Source organism: Anser cygnoides, chromosome 4 (genome assembly GCF_040182565.1).
Source record: "Anser cygnoides isolate HZ-2024a breed goose chromosome 4, Taihu_goose_T2T_genome, whole genome shotgun sequence".
Lineage (NCBI taxonomy): Eukaryota > Metazoa > Chordata > Aves > Anseriformes > Anatidae > Anser > Anser cygnoides.
In genome coordinates this window covers 47757998-47779545 of record NC_089876.1, presented here as the reverse complement: position 1 = coordinate 47779545, position 21548 = coordinate 47757998, and the positions used below count along the sequence as shown (strand labels likewise).

Sequence of the window (21548 nt, the reverse complement as noted above, 5' to 3'; positions counted from 1 at the left end):
ACTGGGGGGTCTCCTCTTAGAAAATCATGATTGGACACCCATAGCAGTCAAAACAACCAGAAACATCATAAAGCGGGCTCTTTCTTGGTTATTTTTAAGTTCACAGCTGTTGTCCTAGTGTTTTTTCTGATCTTTTTCTAGCCCAAAATGTTTTTATTCTTAGTCTATTTTATGAAAAAAAAGAACATACAAAAAAGTTTCAGAACCTTCCCTCAACAGTTAACATTCATTAAAAGCAAAACACGTATGGATTTGCAAACTTCACTGGGTCACTCTCTACAAAGATGCACATGCACAAATGTGAGACTAACTACTCACTACACATGTATATAAAGTGACTAGAAAAATGACATTCAAAAATGTAAATATTAACAACTAGCAATTTGGCCAACAACAAGCCAAGGTCGGTCTCATATACAGATATACTGAACGCCTACGTAACCATAGATGCTCCCATAGCTCTTCAAGTCTCTACATGAAATACAGGCAATACACACACCGGTGTAAAGATCCACCACTATTTTACAACAACTCTTCACTGTTGACAAAAAACAAAGGTCAGCTTTGATAAGTTTAGCAAATATATTCTTTTGTTTTTATAAAGTACCAATCTTTCAATAGGATCTTAAAAAGTGTTTGTAGAAACATGTACAGAGCATTAAGGATGAAGCTGCAGCATGTACAAATAGCAAAGGAAATGTCAATTCCAGGCTTTCATGCAAACTAGAAATGTAAGAATGAACTCTGCTGGTACCCTGGACAGTACTCTGATTGTCAGACTGTGCCAACATCCCTGGTAGCACATCTTCTCTCTTTCTATTATCCACAACAGAACACCTGAGGGTATAATCACAGCTCAGCACTGGCATATGGCACAATTAAGTGTCATCACACTCATGTTAAAAATGAGGTAATGGAAACCACAGACAGCTGTGACATTCCAACCTGAATCTGGGAGTTGCAGTGAAACTGAGGTGAAGTGTAGAAATCCATCTTTCTCCTTCTTTGAACTATTGTCCAACATTTCCTTCTACTGAAAATATTATCTGTTAACTTCTGAGGTCACCAACAAAAGGCTTACACCTCGTGGTCAACATAGGGCTAAACCGAAGTCCCAAAATAGAAAGCAAACCGTAGCCTTTTCGACACACACACAAGCATGCACACACACTCTACAGTTGTTTTCAATTTAGAAAACAACAAACTCTGGAAAGAAATTAACTGCAAAAATACAAGCTTGACAGAGAATCAAGAAAACACAGTTACACTGTTTTAAATAGTACTTAGTAAAAACTCAGATGTAATGTAGCTAAAGAAGAATTTTTCTAGTGTGTCAGATTGCTTCCTCTATCAAAGTTAAACATCTTACCCTGTGAGAACATTCATCCATGAGCCTGAACTCAGTGGTGGTGAAATTAATAGCTTGGACATTTACGCCAAACCTAAATAAACCAGAACAAAAAAAAAATAAGCATTGCAAACCTAGTCTGTCAGAACTATACTGACTTATTTTTACATAGTGGCATTTATCATCATAGAATCATAGGATATCCCGGGTTGGAAGGGACCCACAAGGATCATCGAGTCCAACTCCCGGCACCACACAGGTCAACCCAAAAATTCAGACCATGCGACTAAGAATATTTTCACAATTGCACTTTGGCAGATGTGAAATACTGGGGAAATGCAGATCTGCATTTTAACAAAATACACTACAAATCAGTTTTATGTGGATTCCATGCGTTTGGAAAACAGAAAAATGCCTAGGCATTTCAGATCTCTCAGTATACAGTATTGCAAAAGATAACAATCAAGAAATATTTCTAAGTTGTATATAAAGAGAGATGTCCCACAGCTTTTTCTGAAACATAGCTGTTAAGAAACAATCATTATCAAGTCTCAATAATTTACTCGCATGTCCCTCTTTCTGCTCACAATTTCTTTGGGACAAATTCATATTTTCTTCCACAAACTTTGCGAATCAAAATCCCTTACAGAAACTGATTATCTATCTGAAAGCAAATTTTAAACCTATGATACTTAAGGCATTAAGAATGGAGAGAAGAAAACCAATATGTAAAATTTAGGTCCTAGAGGATTAGTGGACCTCCACCCACTGAATTAGAAATTCACTTGTCACAATTTTTTACAACATTATCTTGAAAAAAAAAACGAGTTAATGAACATGACTGCTGGTAAACCTAGATGATCTGCAGAAACATAAGTGTGAAAATAAGGAGAAAATGTAATTTCAAACCACTAGAAAGAGTCTACATGGAAATGGTATTTTGTATGCAAACACATGTAGTTACTAATGTGCCTATCTCTATATATACACATATACACACGCGCGTCAAGAAATAATGTTAAGGAAGCAGCTATACAGGGACTGGTACCCCAAATAAGCAAGGTACACTTAAGCATGTGAGTAGTTCCACAGACTCCAAGCAAGCCAATAATTACTACCAACTGCACACGTATTGCAGTTTTTCAAAGTTAAACATGACAGTCAGGGCTTATTTTGGTGAACTCCATGTCCCTTTATAATCTCCATCTAACTCTATCTAGATTTCTCATTAGATCTTCTCATTTGTAACACAGGAAGTTCAAAACGTTTAAATATTTGTTTAGCTGCCCCTAAATGTTTATGGTGGGGTTCCTGGCTCTAGACCTGCTGCATTTTTCTTCCCAGCTCCTATTTCCTCTTCTTAGAGACAGGGTTTTTACCTAAGAAAAAGCTAAGGAAAAAAAATAAAAAACTTTTTTCTTAAATTAGGTTCAGTTACCTTCCTCCTCACAGACTGCGGCCTACAGACTGGGTATTTCCCAACCAGCTTTGCTGGGAGCAGCACATCCCCACTTGTGTGAGTTGTTCCCCACAACTGCATAGCCTGCACAAGATTGCACTAGGCCTCAGATCTTAAAAGATGACATAGTTTGTGGCTGGTATACATAAACTTGCTGAAAATATGTTCAGAGTGTTTTTTATCATAGATCAGGTGCATTACACAGTCAGGTGCCACACAGAGAGCTGCTCTGAACATGACGATCTTCCAAAACAGAGCAGAACATTGCCCCCACTTAAGTTACGCTTTGAGAAAGTAAAACAAACAATAAGCAGCAATCATAAGGCATAGCAAACAACTTTTTAAAGGGAAAACAATATTCTGAGACAGTTATACTAATTACCATTTGCTGAGCAGACTCACTGAAGCTTGGGGATCAGGGTAGTAAGAGAGCGGCACAAGCTGCAATGCAACTGGAAAGGATGACGGGTTTCTTAGTACAAAATACTTCACCTAAATAGTTCAGAGGGGAAAAGAAAAGTTAAACTACATACTTGATAATAAGTCAGCATTGGTAATATGAGCTGCATTTTCAAGGAAATTCAGCCTGGCTTCATCAGTCTTAATTCAATATAATCACGTGCATACAAAACTGCATGGAACAGTAGGACATCATCACAATGCCGTCATTTGCAAAAACAGCTAAGAGTGTATGACGAGTGATTTTGTATGTGCAAAAGCATAGACCTCACCCCCCTCAAAACAATCCTTTCATTTGTATTTTGATTTGCACAGACAAACTAACCTCTTCCTCAAAAGAAGGTCAGTTAGTACTAAGGTGCCACCCTTTCATACAGAAGTTTGAGTCCAAGTAGGTTACATACATTACTATAATGACGATCAAATGGCATAAATGGAATATCAAGGTAATTCACATGTGCATATGAGAAGCATCTCTGTATGACTGGTCTGGCACAGACTAGGTTAGTACCAACCAAAATCTGACAAACGAAGAAGTAACTGTCAGCATGGTTGCAAGACACATTGCAATGCTGATGCCTCAGTTTTCTATCTTCAACATTTCATATGCTTCTGTTATGTAAGGCTGTGGCAGAAGGAAGGCTATCCTGTATGCAGAATTCATCATTAATGACAGCACATTCTATCCCAAGTCCCTCGTTCAATTATTTTACCACAAGCATGTAGCTTAGACCACAATGCGAAGAAAGTTTTAATAACCATGAATAGTTGTTAGTTAATACCTACACTGCTTTACTCCTCTCCTTGTACTAAAAATACTACAATTTGATAGCTAGAGAATTTATCAAAGAGCCAAAGGGATAAAACAAATTTGGTGTCTTGTATTAGACTTGTATGAAGGTTTCAAAATACCAATCTAGAAGCAGTATGAAAACATCACCAAATATTAACTGCAGACTCTGTTCTTTAAAGAAGCTAAACATTTATCAATTCAGAAGAAGTGTAAGAAAACCATCTTTACCATACTACTTTTAACTGCTGTGGCACTGAAGTTGAGTGTAAGGCCAGGCTCTGCAGTTAACCGTGGCAAGAAAAAGGCGAGGGACTCCTCTTCAGGCTTCTTCTGGTGAATAAAGCGAGCTGATCCTAAAATACTTCTCCTGCTTTATTGGCAAAAAACACAAAGATTTTTCTCTTTTTTTTTTTTAAATCAAAGAACAAAAGATAATGATTTGCCAGGACCAATCATACCAACTAATCCTTCCTTGAAAACGTTCTTCACAACACAAAACCCACAAACGTGATCTAGTCATAGAGAGTAATTCAATCTCCCACTTTTCCACCTGCAACAGTGACTAGTTTTTGCAGCCCTACTTCTCTATTCTGGAAACTGGGTGGTATCACTGATGCACTGTCTCTCCAATTGCTCAGGCACAGTGACTGCTTCCCTCCCCGCATCCCCAGTACATAGCATCCATTAGGTCAGGGACTAAAAACCTTGAAAGCTATTTAGAGCTTCTGATCCTAAAAAGACTGCTATGGGACCTGTTGACAAAGGATTTGTGCAGCTCCATAACTGATCTGTTAAAATATGCTTTGACTGCTTTCAAACTGGGTAGCTGTGGTGGGGGCTCAGTCAAAACATTATTTACATTCTAAAATTCAAGCATCTGAAATGTTTACTTATCGCTGGCAGTGCCTTGAAATTGAAGTTAGAAGTGTTTGGGATGCTCTGAAATTCCAGATGCTTCAAGATAACTAACTTACATGCAGCTAGGTCAAAAATGTTTGTTCTAATTAAGAATATTTCAGAATAAAAATATTCCCCCTTACAACATTGTACTGGCTTGAATTAAGAACCTCAACAGATTCTGTACAGACCTGCAGGCTTCCCCACGTCTTATTTTTTGCCATCTTTCATAAAGTTCACTTGCAAGCTCAGAATCCACATCCCAGGCAGAATGGTCCAGAGAGAGACTCTTCTGCCAAAGCAGATTTACTGAAACGATAACAGATTTTTCATATTTTAAAGAGGCAACATTTGCTCCTTCCATCAATCTACTTCTTAATGTGAGCAATCAGTATCTGCAAAGGGTCTCAACACAAGAAGTAAGGCAAACCAATTTTTTCCTTCTAAGCAAGCATGTGTGAAGGTACACATACTAAGCAAATCAGATGGGAGCAATAAAGACATACATCCTCAAAACTGCAGTAATTCTACGTGCAAACAGCAATATGGGAATTGCATAGATTTCATATGCTCTGGTAAGTCCTTTTTTACTGTTGCTGTTTCTCAAGGATGCTATTGAGAAATCATTAAATTATCAATAGACTTTACACAGAACTTTCCACTGGTATCAATCAAGTATCAAGATCTCTTCTCTGTGCAGCAGTACAAAATTGTAATATTATAGCACAGCAGGCAGCAAAACAAATCTCCATTTTGCAGAAACGGTGCTTCCATTTCACCTTCTCTTTTCCAGGTCCTGACTATTTTCTCAAATTCTACATAAGCTAAATTTCTGGGCTTTACATCAGTCCAAAGATTAAAATCGTTTTTAGAAAGTTAGACTCATGCTGCTTCAAACAGTTTCACACAGCAGAATGAAGTTAAATAAGCAAATTTCTTTTTAAAGAAAACAAAACCAGCTTATTTTGAAAATACAAAATGCAACTTATTGTATTATCCTTAGAGTTTAAAGTAATCGAGACTAATGACGACTTGAACAATCCAGCTACAGGTTGTTCAGGCCAGTATTTTCAGACTTTTCTATTTAAGAAGGACTAGTATCCTAAATTATGAAGTAGAATATCTACATATAAAGATCTGATTATGTTATTATGTATGTTATTAGAATGGAAAGTAAGCAAGCAGTAAGCATTTACTTACATCAGCAATACTCTTTTATAAGGTTTTAAAATATCTCTTGCTTTTAAGATATTTACCTAAATGTGCCTATGTATTAATCATGCTTCAAGCCCTGTGTTTCTGTGTCACCTCAAATCTCCTTTTTATCTTTGACTGACTACTATTGCCTTCTTCGTATCTTCATACAGAAACATACTTTAAGAAAGCATCATCTTGAAAACGCATTCAGGAGAACACAAATATTTAAAGCCTATGGTACCCAGCTGTCTAGTGAAATTCATTCTTAAGCAGAGATTTTTTATTTTTGTTATTATTTAAAAAACACTATTCTGAATAAGCATTCATCAAATTATACATTCTTCAGGCAGTATTGTGTACATATAGTACATACATACGTACATATATATACATACATACATCTAACATTGTGTTTCTGTAAATGCTAGCTAGGTACTTAAAACAGCTCCTAGCATTACAGAATCTAGACAAATCCCTCAGTTCCAGGAAGAATGACACCACTTTGTTTTACATGACACAGCTTTCAGTGCTGTTTTATAAGCCTGATAAATTGTCTTTTGCAGAAACCTATGAAATTATTGCTGTGAGAAACAGATAGAGAGAACAAGTTCAAATAAACTCTGGCTAAAGGTCTGATATCGGTCAACATGTTTTTGTCCAAAACTACGTTACAAGACAGAACAACAGTTTAGCAAGTGATACCAAATTAGAGGTCTGAAATACTGCACATTATACTCAGTACGAAGCCATTTATATCAGTAATGGTCTCAGAAAAGTATGTGTTTTTAAAAGACAAAATTAAATAGTTGTATTAACAATCTCAATATTCTCATTACAAGTCCCGTTACATAGATTTTTCTACAATACTGTCATTAGACGCCTAAAAAAGCCAAGACAAGCCTACCTGAATCAGATTTTCCCAAGTAGGACTGAATATCACAATGGGCAATAGCTTCAAAATGAAGATCTCCTTGCTGGAAAAACAAAAAACCCAACCATTTTGCATGTGATAAAACAACAGGAAAAATTCGAGTTTTTCAGTGCATAATATGGGCAAGTCAAGGAAGAGAACTAAGGTTGCCTAGAGATCCGTAATTCCATCACTGTTTAACTCTGAGTGCTTAACTTTTCAAGTTAAATAATGGCCTGGTATTGAGCATTTTTCAGGACTAAGGGACAAATTTCTGACCAAAAAAGGAAGCTGCTGCAGTTTGGTCGGCAGTACATAATAATCATTCAGCGCAACTTAATACAATACCTTGGACACAGTTGAATATATCTGCAGAGGTATTTCAAACATCACTCCCACATTGGTGGCCAAACAAATACTAGAAAGTACATTTGTTACAGTGTCTTTCATACTGAGTTTCAAAGAAAATACATTCCAGCAGCCTGGAGGTAGAGTCAAAGGTTCAGCAAAGTTCAGAATCTAGAAAGAATCAAATGACACCTGAATTAAATCTGGAACGGCATATTTAGTGCAAGCTGTACCTTGAAGAACATAAACTTTCCGTTTCTTTGTGGTTTTGCTGTTATTACACACACGTATGTGCCCGTAACTGATCCATAGTATGCATATATAAGTCTCCTATCTAAATATATGAATGGCCAACTAGATGCTTACATCATGTGCTTATTCATAAAACTGAATTGCCTGGTTTGAATCAAGCCAGTGTACAAGTAAATTATTGGCTTCGTATTCCAAACTTCAAAGCTCATCTATGTACTGAAGACTTCCATTAGAGCCTATGAACAAACACTCAGTCCTACAGAGCACAAACAACACACACAACAATTCTGAGAACTGAGCAATGGTCTATAATTTGATGCATCTGTAGCTGCAACTGAAATGAGAAAAACAGTTGCTAATGAAATAATATAAAAACAAGCCAGACGGTAAATAACACCTACAGAGAGCCCAAGCTTTTCAGTGCCTAAGTTACAGGTGCACAGCTACCTTTATTTTTAACTGATTTCAATCAGCACTGAGAACAAAGTCCATGAAAGAATCTATTTTTATGTCAGCAGAGCAAATCCCTAAATCAAGGACAAGACACTGTATGAAGCCGAAATAAAACTTACTTTTAAAATGTTATTTGTTTCTCTAGCTATGTAGACTTCGTTCAGTTCAATGCTGAAGTCAAAGTTGTTTGTAAACCATATGGACCAAAATCCTGAAGTATTATGGTGTGGTTCTATATGAAACATTGCTGCAGAAGGACTGACATCAAAATACCTATACGTAAAAACAGAATAAAAAATAAATACAACTGTAATTGCCTTTGAGCATGCACGAGCAGTCCACAGATAACTGTAGTGTTCTAGTACAATGAGTCTCCTAAGGTTTTAAGGAGAAAGTAAATTAATTTCCTTTAAAATACTTACATATAATACCAGAGTAAAACTTGACAAGAACAACGTAGAAGAGGTAGGCAGGTAATCATTCCACCCTCCTGCTATGTCACAGTATACTGCTTACTGCTTTGTGATAAGGTAGGTTGGATGAAATTGGCAAAAGAAAACTGAAGAAATGTTTGTGATTTTTCTACCACTACCCTGCTTCTGAATTGGAGGAGCAAGGATGGTGGAAATTTTATCACATCCTCCAAGCAATGCTTATATGATGTAAACTGTGTATGTTTTTACTGACTCCTGGAAGTCTTACTGTATAAAATACAGGATTATTACTTGAAATGTCAAGGGTCTGTTTTGGCAAGTGACACAAGAACAGGAAGAAGCCTCTTCCCTGTCCTTAGAACTGCTCCATGACAAAGCAATCTAACTTTGTTTCTTTGAGTAGGTTGCAATATTCTTACAGTATCAATGAATGTTAACTAACAAAAATCCACCATTAACATACCCTTCCATCACAGGACAAGAAAGACAGGCTTTTAGTGTTGTAGTGCCTTCCAATAGGTTATTCTTCTTGTCATCAGAGTAAGGACTTTCACTGTCACAGGATGCAGCTGGATAAGAACAGACATACAGAAGAATACATCATCAACCGGAAGAACAAAAGCAATGATTTCCATGTGAGGATTCCAAAGAACGCTACCAAGGGGAACATTCGCTGTTCCACTTCTCACACAGGTGAACGAAGAAAGCATCTATTGCTAGTGTCCTAATTTTCAGAGGTTTGAAACCTTGATTTAAAAAGAATTTATGAATGCTAAACATTTTAATAATACACACCACACACAACAAGGCTGCTGAGAGCAACCTGACCAATTTCAACCATGTCATCAACATGGCATTCTTATTTAACAGAACATGCTGCCTCCTTTCAATAAAAGGAAGCGTTCTGAAAAGAAAAAAAAACACCACTTAACATAGTTCCTTTCTTTCTCCTTACTTGCCTTTGTGAGGAAAAACAAGTGCCCATGTCATTATGAAAGCAGCCTGTTTCAGAAACATTTAAGTCTATGCACTGCAGTCTAGTGGACAGAACAAGAAACAAGCTGGAGTCAGCAATGCCTAAATTTCAATCTTTGCTTTTCCACAAACATGCCTGGTCTCGGGCAAGCCTCTTCAATGATCTTGCCAAGAAATGTCATAGAAAATGACCACCCAAGCACAATAGCCTTTTAGAAAATATATTGGAAACAGAAAAATAACCACAAATTATAAAAGGATGTTGAAAAAGCATATTCAATAATTATGCTTATTTTAAAATCAGCTAACAATTTCAGTATATGTTTTCTTCTTTTTGTAAAATATATAGCTTAGAGCCTTAGATCAGCGTAAAAAGAAGCATATATACACAAAAATGATGGAAATAATTAACAGAAAGAATTCATCCTCCTCTTCAAAAAATTCCTAAGTTTTTTTTTTCCTGAGATTTTTCAAGATCTGTCTGCTGAAAAAAGCTACCATTGTATAGATGATTAGACAGGGTTTGATTATATTAAGTATATGCATGCTGTACCTTTACAAGAAATAGAAGCAACTTTTGTAAAGTTAGTAGATGATGAAGATAGCAGTACTGGTTCAAACTCCACAGGTGATTTGCCATTTTGAGACAACTGTCGTATTTCCTGCATGAAGACAAAACAAGATGATGCTTGTAGCACTACCATCATTATTATTGTAGCTCTCATATTAGCGTATCTTCTTGTCAAATTTGCAAGCCAATATCTGCAATTTTCTCACAACTTCTAAACAAGCCCATGGATTTTTATTCAAAGATAGCAGCTCCTACATCTTAAAAAAAATCCATTGCTGGAAGTACAATTCTAAAAGATATATTAAGATGTCTGGGTACAATGTAGAAATACAGACATGTAACATTTGCCACCAGCAAAATCCCATCTACAATTAGAGAGTAAGCCAGTGGGTTAATTAATTCCCTAATCAGATTCAACAGCCTAAAATATGGCTTCCTATAAGCCCATAGTTACCTGTATATGCACATGGCTGTTCCCAGAATGCAAGATGTACATATCTACCGTGGAATCACCTGTTCAAAAGAATGAACGTCAAGGTAAGCTCACCAAGGACTGAAGCACCCTTGCTAAGCCAGACACTCATATTAGCAGCAATCATAATTTAAATTTAAAAAGCTTTCTGCACAATAGCTGCCCTCGTAAAAATGAAGAGATATGTGCATCTGAGGCCGAAAAACCTCTCAGACCACTTTATAAAGGTGCAGAAATGCACTTAAGCTTTTTGGCCTTAAGTACGAAGGCAAGCATCAAGATATCTTCCTTTATTATCTCCTAAATCCAGGATGGAATAACTCCTCTTTCCTACAGGCAGGGAGACAAGAGGCTCAGCTGAAGGAAAGACGGGTGGCTGATGTTGCTATGAATTTTTAAGGGGCCAAAGCATCAATAGCACATGATAATCCAGTTAAACACACAAAAAAAACAATAAAAAACAGCCTGTGTAAGCACACAGCTATAGAAGAGCCTGGGTCACCCGCTCTGAACCACAGGCATTCTCAGGAGACAACGCAAAGCTAGATTTGGTGCCTCACACCTTTGGGGCTTAATCACCAGGTATTGTAGTAATTTTCTAAGCTTAGCAACAAGAAATGGATATAAGCCAGCTTTCACCTGTAGGTAAGGTGTATTTGATTACCACCCTTTGTCCCTGCTGAAGCTACACTCCCAGTCACTGGATGCTACAAAGATCTGGAGGACCAAAAGAAGAGCCACAGGACAGACCAGACACGACTAGTACACCAGGGTGGTCATAACACTTCAGTGAAGGAAGGAGACCTGAGTTCTTGCTCTTGCTTGTACCTGAAGTAAGTAAGTAGAGGCTAACAGTGCATCTTTCTCCCAGTTTACCAGGTAGAATTTCTGTGAATGAGTGTGCTTCGCTCAGCTGCCTGAGGGCAAGACTACAGATGCCACCTTCCCAAAGAGGGTTCAAGATGTTGATGGAGATGCTCCATATTCCCACAGCTGTGAGATTTAAAGCGCACACTCATCTACTACCTTTCCAGCTGGCAAGTTCCCCTGTGCAGACCCTGCCTACTTGCTTGTCCCACTCTAACGCGTGTTGAGCGAAGAGACTAAAACAGCATCGCATTCCATTTTGTTACACCTTCCCCTCAAGACTGTGTCTCTCGTTTAATTACACAAATGGAAGGCAAGCAAGCAAACACTGCTGTTTTGACATGGTACAGAACTGGTACTGATGGAGCAAGACGTGAAACTTCCCACTGACAACAAGTCCAAAGGGATTATATGATCAACCTCTAATCCAATGAGCATTCATAACTGCATTACATTTAGTAGAGAACAGCCTTAAAAACATACCTCCAGCACTTTACCCATCAAAACTGTCAACAGCAAACACCCTTGAAATGACAGATGTGAACAATTCTCTGCCAGCACCAGAATAAATGTACATCCACAATTCAACATCAAGTATCAGCATCCCACGGGCAGGGAAAATAGGTTTACAGTGGGTATTTCAGTTTCAGTTGTGTAAATATCACATCACAGGACAGGCATGGGGGAATGGCACATAGTGTTTTGTGACCAGACCTTTACCTGAACTTCTCAGAAGATAAGACGATCACACACTTTTGATTAGCATTAAAAATTGCTATTTTAATCTGGACTCTTAGGAAGTCCTTCCTTCTTCAAAAAGTATAACTGGCAGAAATGCCTAAAAAACCTAACCAAACAGACCGCAAAGCTCTATAAATAATTTAAAACCCCTTGGATTTATAAGATTTGTTCACCCAATAAACGTAGCATAAAGAAACTGTAAGGAGTTGATTGTTTTGCCTGTGGCATTTTAGCTTAGAAGAACAAATGATGCACACATCTGTATTACCTCATTACCCCACCTTCCACAATATCCACTATTCCAAGTAGTGTACAAACCATTCTGCCTTCACAGTCTTATTATGACTAATTTAATTGCTGGGAAACTAGGCACAGAGTTGTAGAAATCAAAGGACTACGATATCTTTTCATACCATTTAAGCAGATACGTTAGCACAGGGAAAATAGCAATGAAGCAGACTTAGCAATTGTTACCTTTATAAAGAGGACTGCACTTAGAACAGCTCTGCCCTAAGCAATTGGCTGACAAGCTGTATTTAACTGTTTTTCCTTATTTGCAAAAACTTCAGTGTGTCGCTGAAATTGATTCAATTTAGCACATCAAATTATAATATATGTATAACACCAACTTCTATTACAATTAACAATGATATTTAGGACTTACCTGAGGTCTTCGTTTTTTCCATTGCTACATAAACTACAAAAAGATTCTCCAGTAAGTATTGTCTGTGCTCCACAAAATCTTGTTGGGCATTTTCCATTCTTACCGTTAAGCTCATTTCTAGCAGCATTGGGTCATCGGACATAAAACAGCAACTCTGGAGCGAGACAAGGGGATACAGTGTGTGTGTGGTGGGGGAGGAAATGGAAAAAAATAAATACAGTAAGGCATATTGAGAAGTTAATCAAAGGCATTATCTAACAGACAAGGTCTTCAGCACGCAAGTGCTGATAAACAGGAGTAATTAGGACCTCTGCTAAAATTCTCAGCAGAAACCAAAGACAGTGCAGATACAGACAGCACAGCAAAAACAAAGACGAAAAACAACTAAAAAGGACACTGAACCTTGAAAGAATGCAAATTTATAAACTGTCTTAGTCAGTCTCACCTCAGGGACTGCAAAACAGTTTCCTTTGTTAAATCCTCTGCCTTCAATAAAATGTGCCATAAACAGACTGATGCATGTGTCTTAATGGTAGGAAGACAGTTCATGTTCACTGGTCTGTTTATAGTTAATTTTTCCAAATCCTGTGTTTTTTGTCTCCATTTCTCACTGAAGTAATTTTAAAAAAACAAACATACATGTACAATTCTTAATAGAAAACACTGTCGTCTGGCTAGAATACTTCAGATAAATACAAATAGGATCTTATTTCCTTTCTAAGTAGTGGCTGCTGTTAAGACAGCTGAGTCTTAGCAACTACAAAGACACAGACACCATCTTGCAAAAAATTAAATGCAACAAGCAAAACAAAACTAGACAATCAACAATGAGTAACGAATTTGTCTTGCATCACACGTTGAAGGTCACTAAACTCAGACTTTGCTGCTTTACCACAAGGACTACTTTGGAGGTAGAAGACTTCCACACCTGACACAAGAAGTGCTCTAGTGAAGGGGCAGCAAACATCTTCAGTTAACCTGAAGTGCCACAATGAGGTGTAAGGGGAAGGGAAGCGTTTGTGGATGTCAGTTCCCTCCCACCGCATCAAAGAAACCCTCAGTGCTTGCAATAGCTACCAGAAGCACAGAGGATGCTGCTGTAGAGACTCAAGCATAGGGGTGATGTGCCTTTGGGAAGCTTGTATCAGAGAGTGGGCAGCTATACTACATGTGATCTTAAACTTCCAGGTACATCTCAAGCCTAGCCTTGTTTACCATGCAATGCAAGAGTCAAACATAGAAATAAAACAGTACAGGATCACTATGACCTGTAACGTACAGAAAAATAGCTATGGAGTTTTGACCCAGTCATACTTAATGAAAGAAAGGTGCTGCAGACCACAGCTCTAACCTATAGATCTGATCCAACAAAATACCTGATCAAGTGCCATCATCACTGTGAACCATTATTTATTTACTGCATAAACTCTTTTGAAGACAAAGGGGAAGACGATATTCTGCTGGCACTGCCCAGGAATAGGAAATCTAGTGCCTTAAGTGCTTGCTCAGCACTTTGGAAGGGGCTTTTCTGCAAAAGGATTCGCCCCTCCTCAGCTCTGCTGAACATCAAAGCCTCTTGGAAACAGAACTCAGGCAGTACGGACTTAAGACTCTCATTTCATTGTTCTTTTGCCAGTATGAACCAAAAATTTGGGAAAACGTTTCTGGAGAAAGAAAATTCCAAGAATCTAAACTAATACTAATATATTGCTCTAATACTTTATTTAAATAATATAACATGCATTACAATGCATAGCTGGTTAGGCATTTTGTAGGAAGGGAAGGGCATTTTCTTTTACCATCTCACCTTCTCCTAATGGTAATAGTGCGGTGTGTGTAACATTTCATTTATACCATAAGGTACGGTTTTATAGAATCATAGTTAAAAATCACATATCTTCTTTAAACTGAGACATCTGAAACTGCATTGTTGCTAAAGCTTGTAAAACTCTGGGACGTGTCCCTCTAAACATGAACTGTAAGACAACTTAAGTAGGCATCACACGATAATAAAACATACCTTAATTTGCTGATATGCATCATTAGGTAAACTGCATTCAAGGTGAACACGTAAGAGACTGGCATTCATAGTTTCTGCCTGTAAGAAAGGAAAGTGAAGAAAATGTCAAGCAGATTGCTTCAAAAGATGTTATCATAAAAATCTGATTCACACACCACAGTTTATAAAGATAATAAGACTGTCTCCACACATGCATGACACAGCAAGGTAAGAAAAATGTAAAAAAATAATATGTATTCTGTACAGTAGGTCAGCAAACTCCAGTTCTCAAGAAATGAACTCCATTATTACCTACTTATCAAACTATTATTATACACGATTACTAAATATTTGTACAGCAGCAACACAAGAAATCCTTATAAACTTTCATAAGACAATAAACTATACCCAACACAGCCTTTTTGTTTAATACAAAAGCTTCTTTTCTTATTTTCTGTACATTTTCTCTGTCGGCTGTATACTGAAATACAGTTGCTAAGCCAAGAACGTAATGCCTCTTGGATATGGTCTTATACGTAGGTTTCATGCCAAAACGGACAGACAGAAAATGCTTGCTTCACCTTTTTATTGATTGGAAAGGGAAAAGCAGTGATTGTGCCAGCTTGTAAAGCACTCATAAATCTAATGGGGCAACAGCACCAACAAAGCCAAGCATAGTTCATGAAAGCTACTTGGGAATCTGAACTGCCAACTTCACTGCACATACTGCTTAACCAGTATATGTTAATTCTAGATAATAATTATGAGAGTTCTGTCACTCTACTTGTAACTTAATTACAGCAAAATTACCTGAAGACTTTGAGACTGATGTGGAACCCCACTCAGTTTGTCTTTTGATACGCAACTAAATCTGAATGAGGTGTCTGCAGGTTCGAGTTCCTGAAGGTGTCAATGCAACTTCTTTTAAAGAATTTAAATAATTGGATGCTGAGAGGCAGAACTGAATAAAAGGTTTTAAAGTATCCAACAGCCTACTTCGTATCTCCATGGGACAGACAGAAGGGAGCGGGGTGCATCTGAACAGAGAGATTTATCATATTTCATTTATATGATGGGGTATGGTTTTAGAAAAGCAAAGCCCAAAGGAAGCCAATTCAAAATCTGCAGTCTTAGTTCAAGTGGATTTCATACCGAAATGACTTAGGCTTCACACAAGGGGGCGATCCAACCTCTGCAAAGGTTATTAGCAGCACCAAAACACAGGCACACGCCTCCAGCACAGCTCGCTGGAGGTGTACAAACCCCAACCAGCTCTTTTCTTCCTGCAAACTTTGTTGTCCTCATCACTTTTGAGAGCAGTAAAAACCATTTGGCTCCAAAACATGCACCACTTACCAACGTCTCACAGCCACAATTGCTAATGGAGTTTTAACAAGGCAGTCAGAGATGAACAGCAACTTTTGGGATTGCTTTTTTGATCAAATAAACCTCGTTACTTAAAATCCCTTCTCAGTGGTTTTAGAAAAACCACTGTAATTTCCATGGCGATAAACAATGAGGTGTTAAACACTTATTCAATGCCATGGCAGACCCCTACCCCCATAAAAATTGAGTTAAATCATGTTTTTCCAAAGTTTTATTTGAACTTCTCTTCTTGACCTGTAATAGGCCTACACAACAATCTGCTATTACCTTAAAGACCGAAGCTGCTAATACAACGCACAGTGGGAAAAACATTATTGGGGTGTATTCAGTGTTGACCTGTTCTCTATTGCAATTCTTTATTTCTCTTTGTAAAGGTTATCTTCAGAAAAGGAAAAGGGTTTTCATTTATCTAAGCCAGACAATACACACACAACTACTGTGCCTACTGTCTCAAAACACTGGTAGCATGACTGCGTTAACCGTAAGGACAAATAAAGAATCTGGGAAGAAGATGTCAAGCTGAGTTTCCCAGACAACAAGCCCATGACCATGTTCGCTCTTCCAAGGGTGGAAGCATTTCATTTACACTGCCAGCAACACTGCATAGGAATCAGCAGAGTGATGAATTTTGCAGTGCATGTTCACACCAGAGGCAAATTCAAAAGGAGAGGCAAATTACAATGGGAAAAGTTAGAAAAAGCACTGCATAACAAACACAACCACTGCCGCTCCTTCAGTCACCAGAAAGTTAGATGGTGGCTCTGTTTCGTATTAGATATGCATACATACCTACTTGCACACACACACAGCACCCACAAACCCTGCAGGAACTGTATGGACAACTCTGATGGAAGCCACTCAGACGAAATTCTGGCCAATTTTGGTACGTTCTTCAATTAAAAACCAGAGAGGGACAGATGCCTCTTTAGAAAACTAAATAAATTCAACCATCTGATGTGCCAGGAGTGCCATTCTGCTAGAGAAGGTCTAGGATGCTCGTTGGGGGACAGAACAGTTGGCAATTACTCAGGAAATAATTCACCCATCACAAGAGACAGCGCATCAACAGGCCTGCTGGCACAGGCCACCTCAACAACCACCACAAAACTGCAGAACTGAGGCCACTTTTAGGGGAAGGATTCCTCATTCTGCCCCAGATACCCCGTCAGTCAGACACGGCTCTACACAAGATCTTCAGAGATATTCTTGCATTAATCTCAGGACTTGTAGAGTTCAAACCACTTCCTGGAGTCTGACCGTATTATAATTTGAAACAAACAAACAAACACAGAACGAGCTTCCCCTTCTTTCTGAACATTGATACATTAGTTTCCTTCCAGGACAGTCCCTGGTCCTGAAGAGCCATTCCTCTGTTATAAGTGAAGAACTGTTAATAAGCTGTTCTTGTAACAATGATTCAGCAGAGTTTCATCAGTTTTCTGCAGGCAGTTATCAGGTTGGCACACCAAGAAAACTCTTACTATCCCACCACAGTCCCTCTCCACACCCTAACAACACACTGCATAAATTTGCTTCTGTCATCTTCTGTTCACCTGCACAAAACATAACTTAAGGAGTCTTGGGAAGCCAGGAAAGCGATGCCTGTGTCTCCTGTGGTAAGACATCCCTCCCTGCAGCTCTCTCCTCCACTGACATTTCCAACCTGTCTGTATAGCATTCTGAACACGAGGCACTGATGTAGCTGCCTGCTAAGTGCCATGCAAATATTAAACAATGCCCCACAACAGGCAACTGGAGCAGAGGCTGTATCCAGAAGCTGGATAAACAAAAATGACCTACATGTGCTCCGCCATCTGCCATGGCTTAGTGGTAACTAGTTGCTGCTGAATGGCCATGTGGACACACTATGAATTCAGCGTTGGATACAGCTCCCTTCCTCCCAGCTCCTGAGCCAGAAATACCAGGATCCAGGACCATAGCCAGAGCATGCTGATTATGAACCCTCCACAAGCTGAAACTTTGAAAAAAGCAGCAGAAAGATGGTGAAATTCAACAGCAGAAACAGCAACTTTGTCTTTCTTTTTCATCCTTATTAATCACAAGAGCTTCTGGTTAAAAATATGGGGGAATGACAAAAAAGCCTGGGTACCTTCGCTGACTTAAGAGCAATTAAAATCCACAAACTCAGCGCAGCATGGAAGCTCGTTTTCCCCCAAAAGAGGGGAAACTTAATCCATATCCCTATGCACAATTCTGACCACTCATCTTCAAAAGAAGTTGTTAATAACTGGAAAAGCTGCAGAAAGGCATTGTCAGCTTGGTTAAGAAATGGCCAACCTATCACAGGAAAGGATACTAAAGAGCTTGGATTGCTCAGCTTGGCAAAAAGAAAGCTGAAAGATGTGATACCACCTACAAATCATTCTGGGTTTAAGCATCAGAAGCATGAGGAGTTTCCTAAACTGACTGTGCATCATAACAAACAAACAGAAACTGGCAACACAGAAATATTCAGACTGGAAGTCAAATGTAGGTTTTGACTGCAGAGGAGCAAGAACAGGTGTTTGAGTTACAATGACAATACATCCAGCAGTCGTGGGAAGCCTTTTTACTCATCATCACTGGATTACATGAAGATGTTACCTTTCCAGCCTTGACAATGATGGATGATGCCACTTTCAGTATTAGCGAGCAGCTTAAACACAACCATCTTTAAAAGAAGAGCTAGTAGATAGGGGGGGGAAAGACAAGCCATGGAGCCCTCACTGACCCTTCTCACAGGTTTCCAAGCAGTATCAGTAGACTTTAGAGGCAAGGGTATCTTTAGCATATCCAAGTGAGGCTTATGCTACCCTGAACTTACATTAGTATTTTACTTCAGTTAAAAACAAACTTGAGAAGTAAGTAAATGAGTGATTAGGTAGGTATGGGTGGTTTGTTTTGAATGTTTTTTTCACTAAAAAACTCCATTGTTTAGTATTTGTGTGTCCTTATGTTTGCATGTGTGTAGTCACTCAAACGTCATAGACCTCTTCCTCACATAGCTTCTAAGCCTATAATATAAACTGGAGAAGAAGGAATCATACCAACTTTTTGGGAACCAGATCAGACCATTAGTGGGGTAAACTGGAAGAGACACTTCTGGAGCAGACAGCTATCTTTAAAGCAGTGAGAAGGGATCTAAACTTGAACCACAAGCTCCACTTCAGTCCTTAGATCTCACCTACCGCCTTCAACAGCTGAGGAGACTGTACCATTGGTGCAGCGCTTGTGTTCAGATTAATAACATACAGTGAACTGAAGAATAATTCCCCAGTTGTTGCCAGGCATGGAAAAATTACACCCAGAGCTAGGAGAACTGAGTCAACACCCTCTCACATCTCATGTACTGAGACAAGAAGGGTGCCAGGTGGTACCATCCTCCACTGCCAAACCACCTCAAGCTCATACTCCAGAGAAATAAAGCAGAGGAAAATGTTCCTCACCATACAGTAATGAAGACGTCAAACACTCCCCACAACTTGTCCAACTCAGGCATTCAGATAGAACTGAATGAACAGCAGAGTCTACTTTCAAACCTCACGTGGTACCTGACGACAATCCAACAAGCCAGTTGAGAAGATGCAGAGCAACATGTCATGAATAGCATCTTCCCTCCCTCCACCACAAATTACTAAACCTAAAGATTTTTGGTTCCTTCACAATTGTCTGCCTACACACACCCACAAGCGTACATACTTGTATGTATACAGGAAAGACTGTTACTGGGGAAAAGAAGGAAAGACAAGGAAATTGTGAGATATCTTTGGGGAGAGGTAAGACTGATCTAACATACAGACAGCGGACTTAAAAATGAGATCTAAGGTGAGAATTTCTCTCAGGTAGAACAATCACAAGGCAGCATCATGAACGCAATCAGTGCAGGTTATATTTAGATACAAGATTATGAAAAAAATATGAAGGAAATCCGAAAGATCAATTTTCCAGTTATACATACTTGAGCTGTGTAGTACCGCTCAAGTGAATCACAGCTCTGAACTGGCATAGGGAACAGGTCTGAAATAAAATGGGGGGAAAAAACAAACCAAAAAAACTCACAGCCCCTCTAAACCACTACCCCCCCAACCCTATAAGTGGATTTATTTATTTTCAAAACATATCAATTCTCCACTCTGGTTCAGAGCAAGGGCACACAGATGGCACAACTGAGAGGACAGCACAGAAGCAACACTCAAGAACAAGTGAAAGTAGCTTTACGGCCAAAGGCTTTTGTCTCAATAGAGCCAGAACACCAGCTCATCACAATACCCCTGTATCTTGTAACCCCTCTCCCACACTCACTGGTACTTGGATTTTCTGTTAACATTACTTGTATCCCAACAACCTGAAGACAAAAATCTTTTATGTCTAAGTAGATCAGTGTTTCACTACTGTTTGAAATATATACTGTACCAGTGTTTGCGATGCCTGGATGTTTTGAATATGTGGAAGCAGTAAATAGGCATTTGCTAGCTGCATTCTAGGTTCTTCTGGAGTAGATGTCAGAGTTCCCACTCCAAAAACCTTTTGTTAAAAAATAAAGTCATTATATCAACATACAGTATTTCACTTATCAGAGTAACATAGAAAATTATTTTACTAACAAGAATCCCAAGGAACAGACTGGTTTTTAAAATTACTTTCTTTTAAAAATAATATATATATTAAAACAAGTTCCACTGAGCAAAGTAAATATACACACAAGTGGTATGTTAGCATCTTCACTCATTCACTATTACAAAACAAAAATGCTTATCAGCAGAGTATCAGGTTCTCTCAATTACAATACAAGCAATTACAATACAAGTATCTGGATATACAAAATATTTGGAAACTGGCAATAATCCGTATTTTAACCATGATAGCTAAGCTAGTTATCAGACTTTTTTTTGATGCAAGTAAACAGGAGGCATTATCTTTCAAACTGTCTTCACAAATGATGGAATAAAGCAGAACTGTTTCTCAAAAACTACATGCAATACTTACACATACCATGTAGTCTTTGTTGTCAACAGACTACTAAGTAAAACAGGAGGCTAATAACCACATACAGTTTTACGGTCACCATTTGGCTGTGCGGTAATCTCTGGAAAACTATGTTTCTAGCCTGAAGGCATACTGAAATCAATGGCTTTGACGTCAAAATTAAGTAAAATATTTTTTGATCGCTTTGGTTTTTAAAGCCTGCAATTTTCAGAGCACTCAAAATTTGCAAGTGTTTTTTTTACCACATTAATATTCCACTCTGCCAAGATTAGTTTAAAGACAATGAGATGCAAGATAACCTCTGATGATTTTATTCTTTCCTCTCAAGAAAAACCCA

The 21548-nt window shown here is 38.4% G+C and overlaps 1 protein-coding gene across 7 annotated transcripts in view; it reads right to left on the bottom strand.

Moving 5' to 3' along the window:
• TMEM131L (transmembrane 131 like) overlaps positions 1-21548 on the bottom strand; it is a 78785-nt gene that overhangs the window by 20379 nt on the left and 36858 nt on the right. For 4 of the 7 annotated variants that reach the window (XR_010831133.1, XM_066996066.1, XM_066996068.1 and 1 more), the window contains 13 exons: positions 20639-20749; positions 14861-14938; positions 12841-12994; positions 10551-10609; positions 10079-10187; positions 9014-9119; positions 8236-8389; positions 7412-7582; positions 7058-7127; positions 5148-5265; positions 4288-4429; positions 3190-3299; positions 1370-1442 (listed from right to left, as the gene is read on the bottom strand). Coding sequence is in view for 6 of the 7 variants with exons in the window: in XM_066996066.1 (XP_066852167.1) it covers positions 1370-1442; positions 3190-3299; positions 4288-4429; positions 5148-5265; positions 7058-7127; positions 7412-7582; positions 8236-8389; positions 9014-9119; positions 10079-10187; positions 10551-10609; positions 12841-12994; positions 14861-14938; positions 20639-20749 (1455 nt within the window). In the remaining variant the exon portion in view is untranslated. Of the gene's footprint in view, positions 1-1369; positions 1443-3189; positions 3300-4287; positions 4430-5147; positions 5266-7057; positions 7128-7411; positions 7583-8235; positions 8390-9013; positions 9120-10078; positions 10188-10550; positions 10610-12840; positions 12995-13285; positions 13451-14860; positions 14939-20638; positions 20750-21548 lie in introns of those variants that run through there. The other 3 variants (XM_066996067.1, XM_066996069.1, XM_066996071.1) reach the window with 2 other exon arrangements.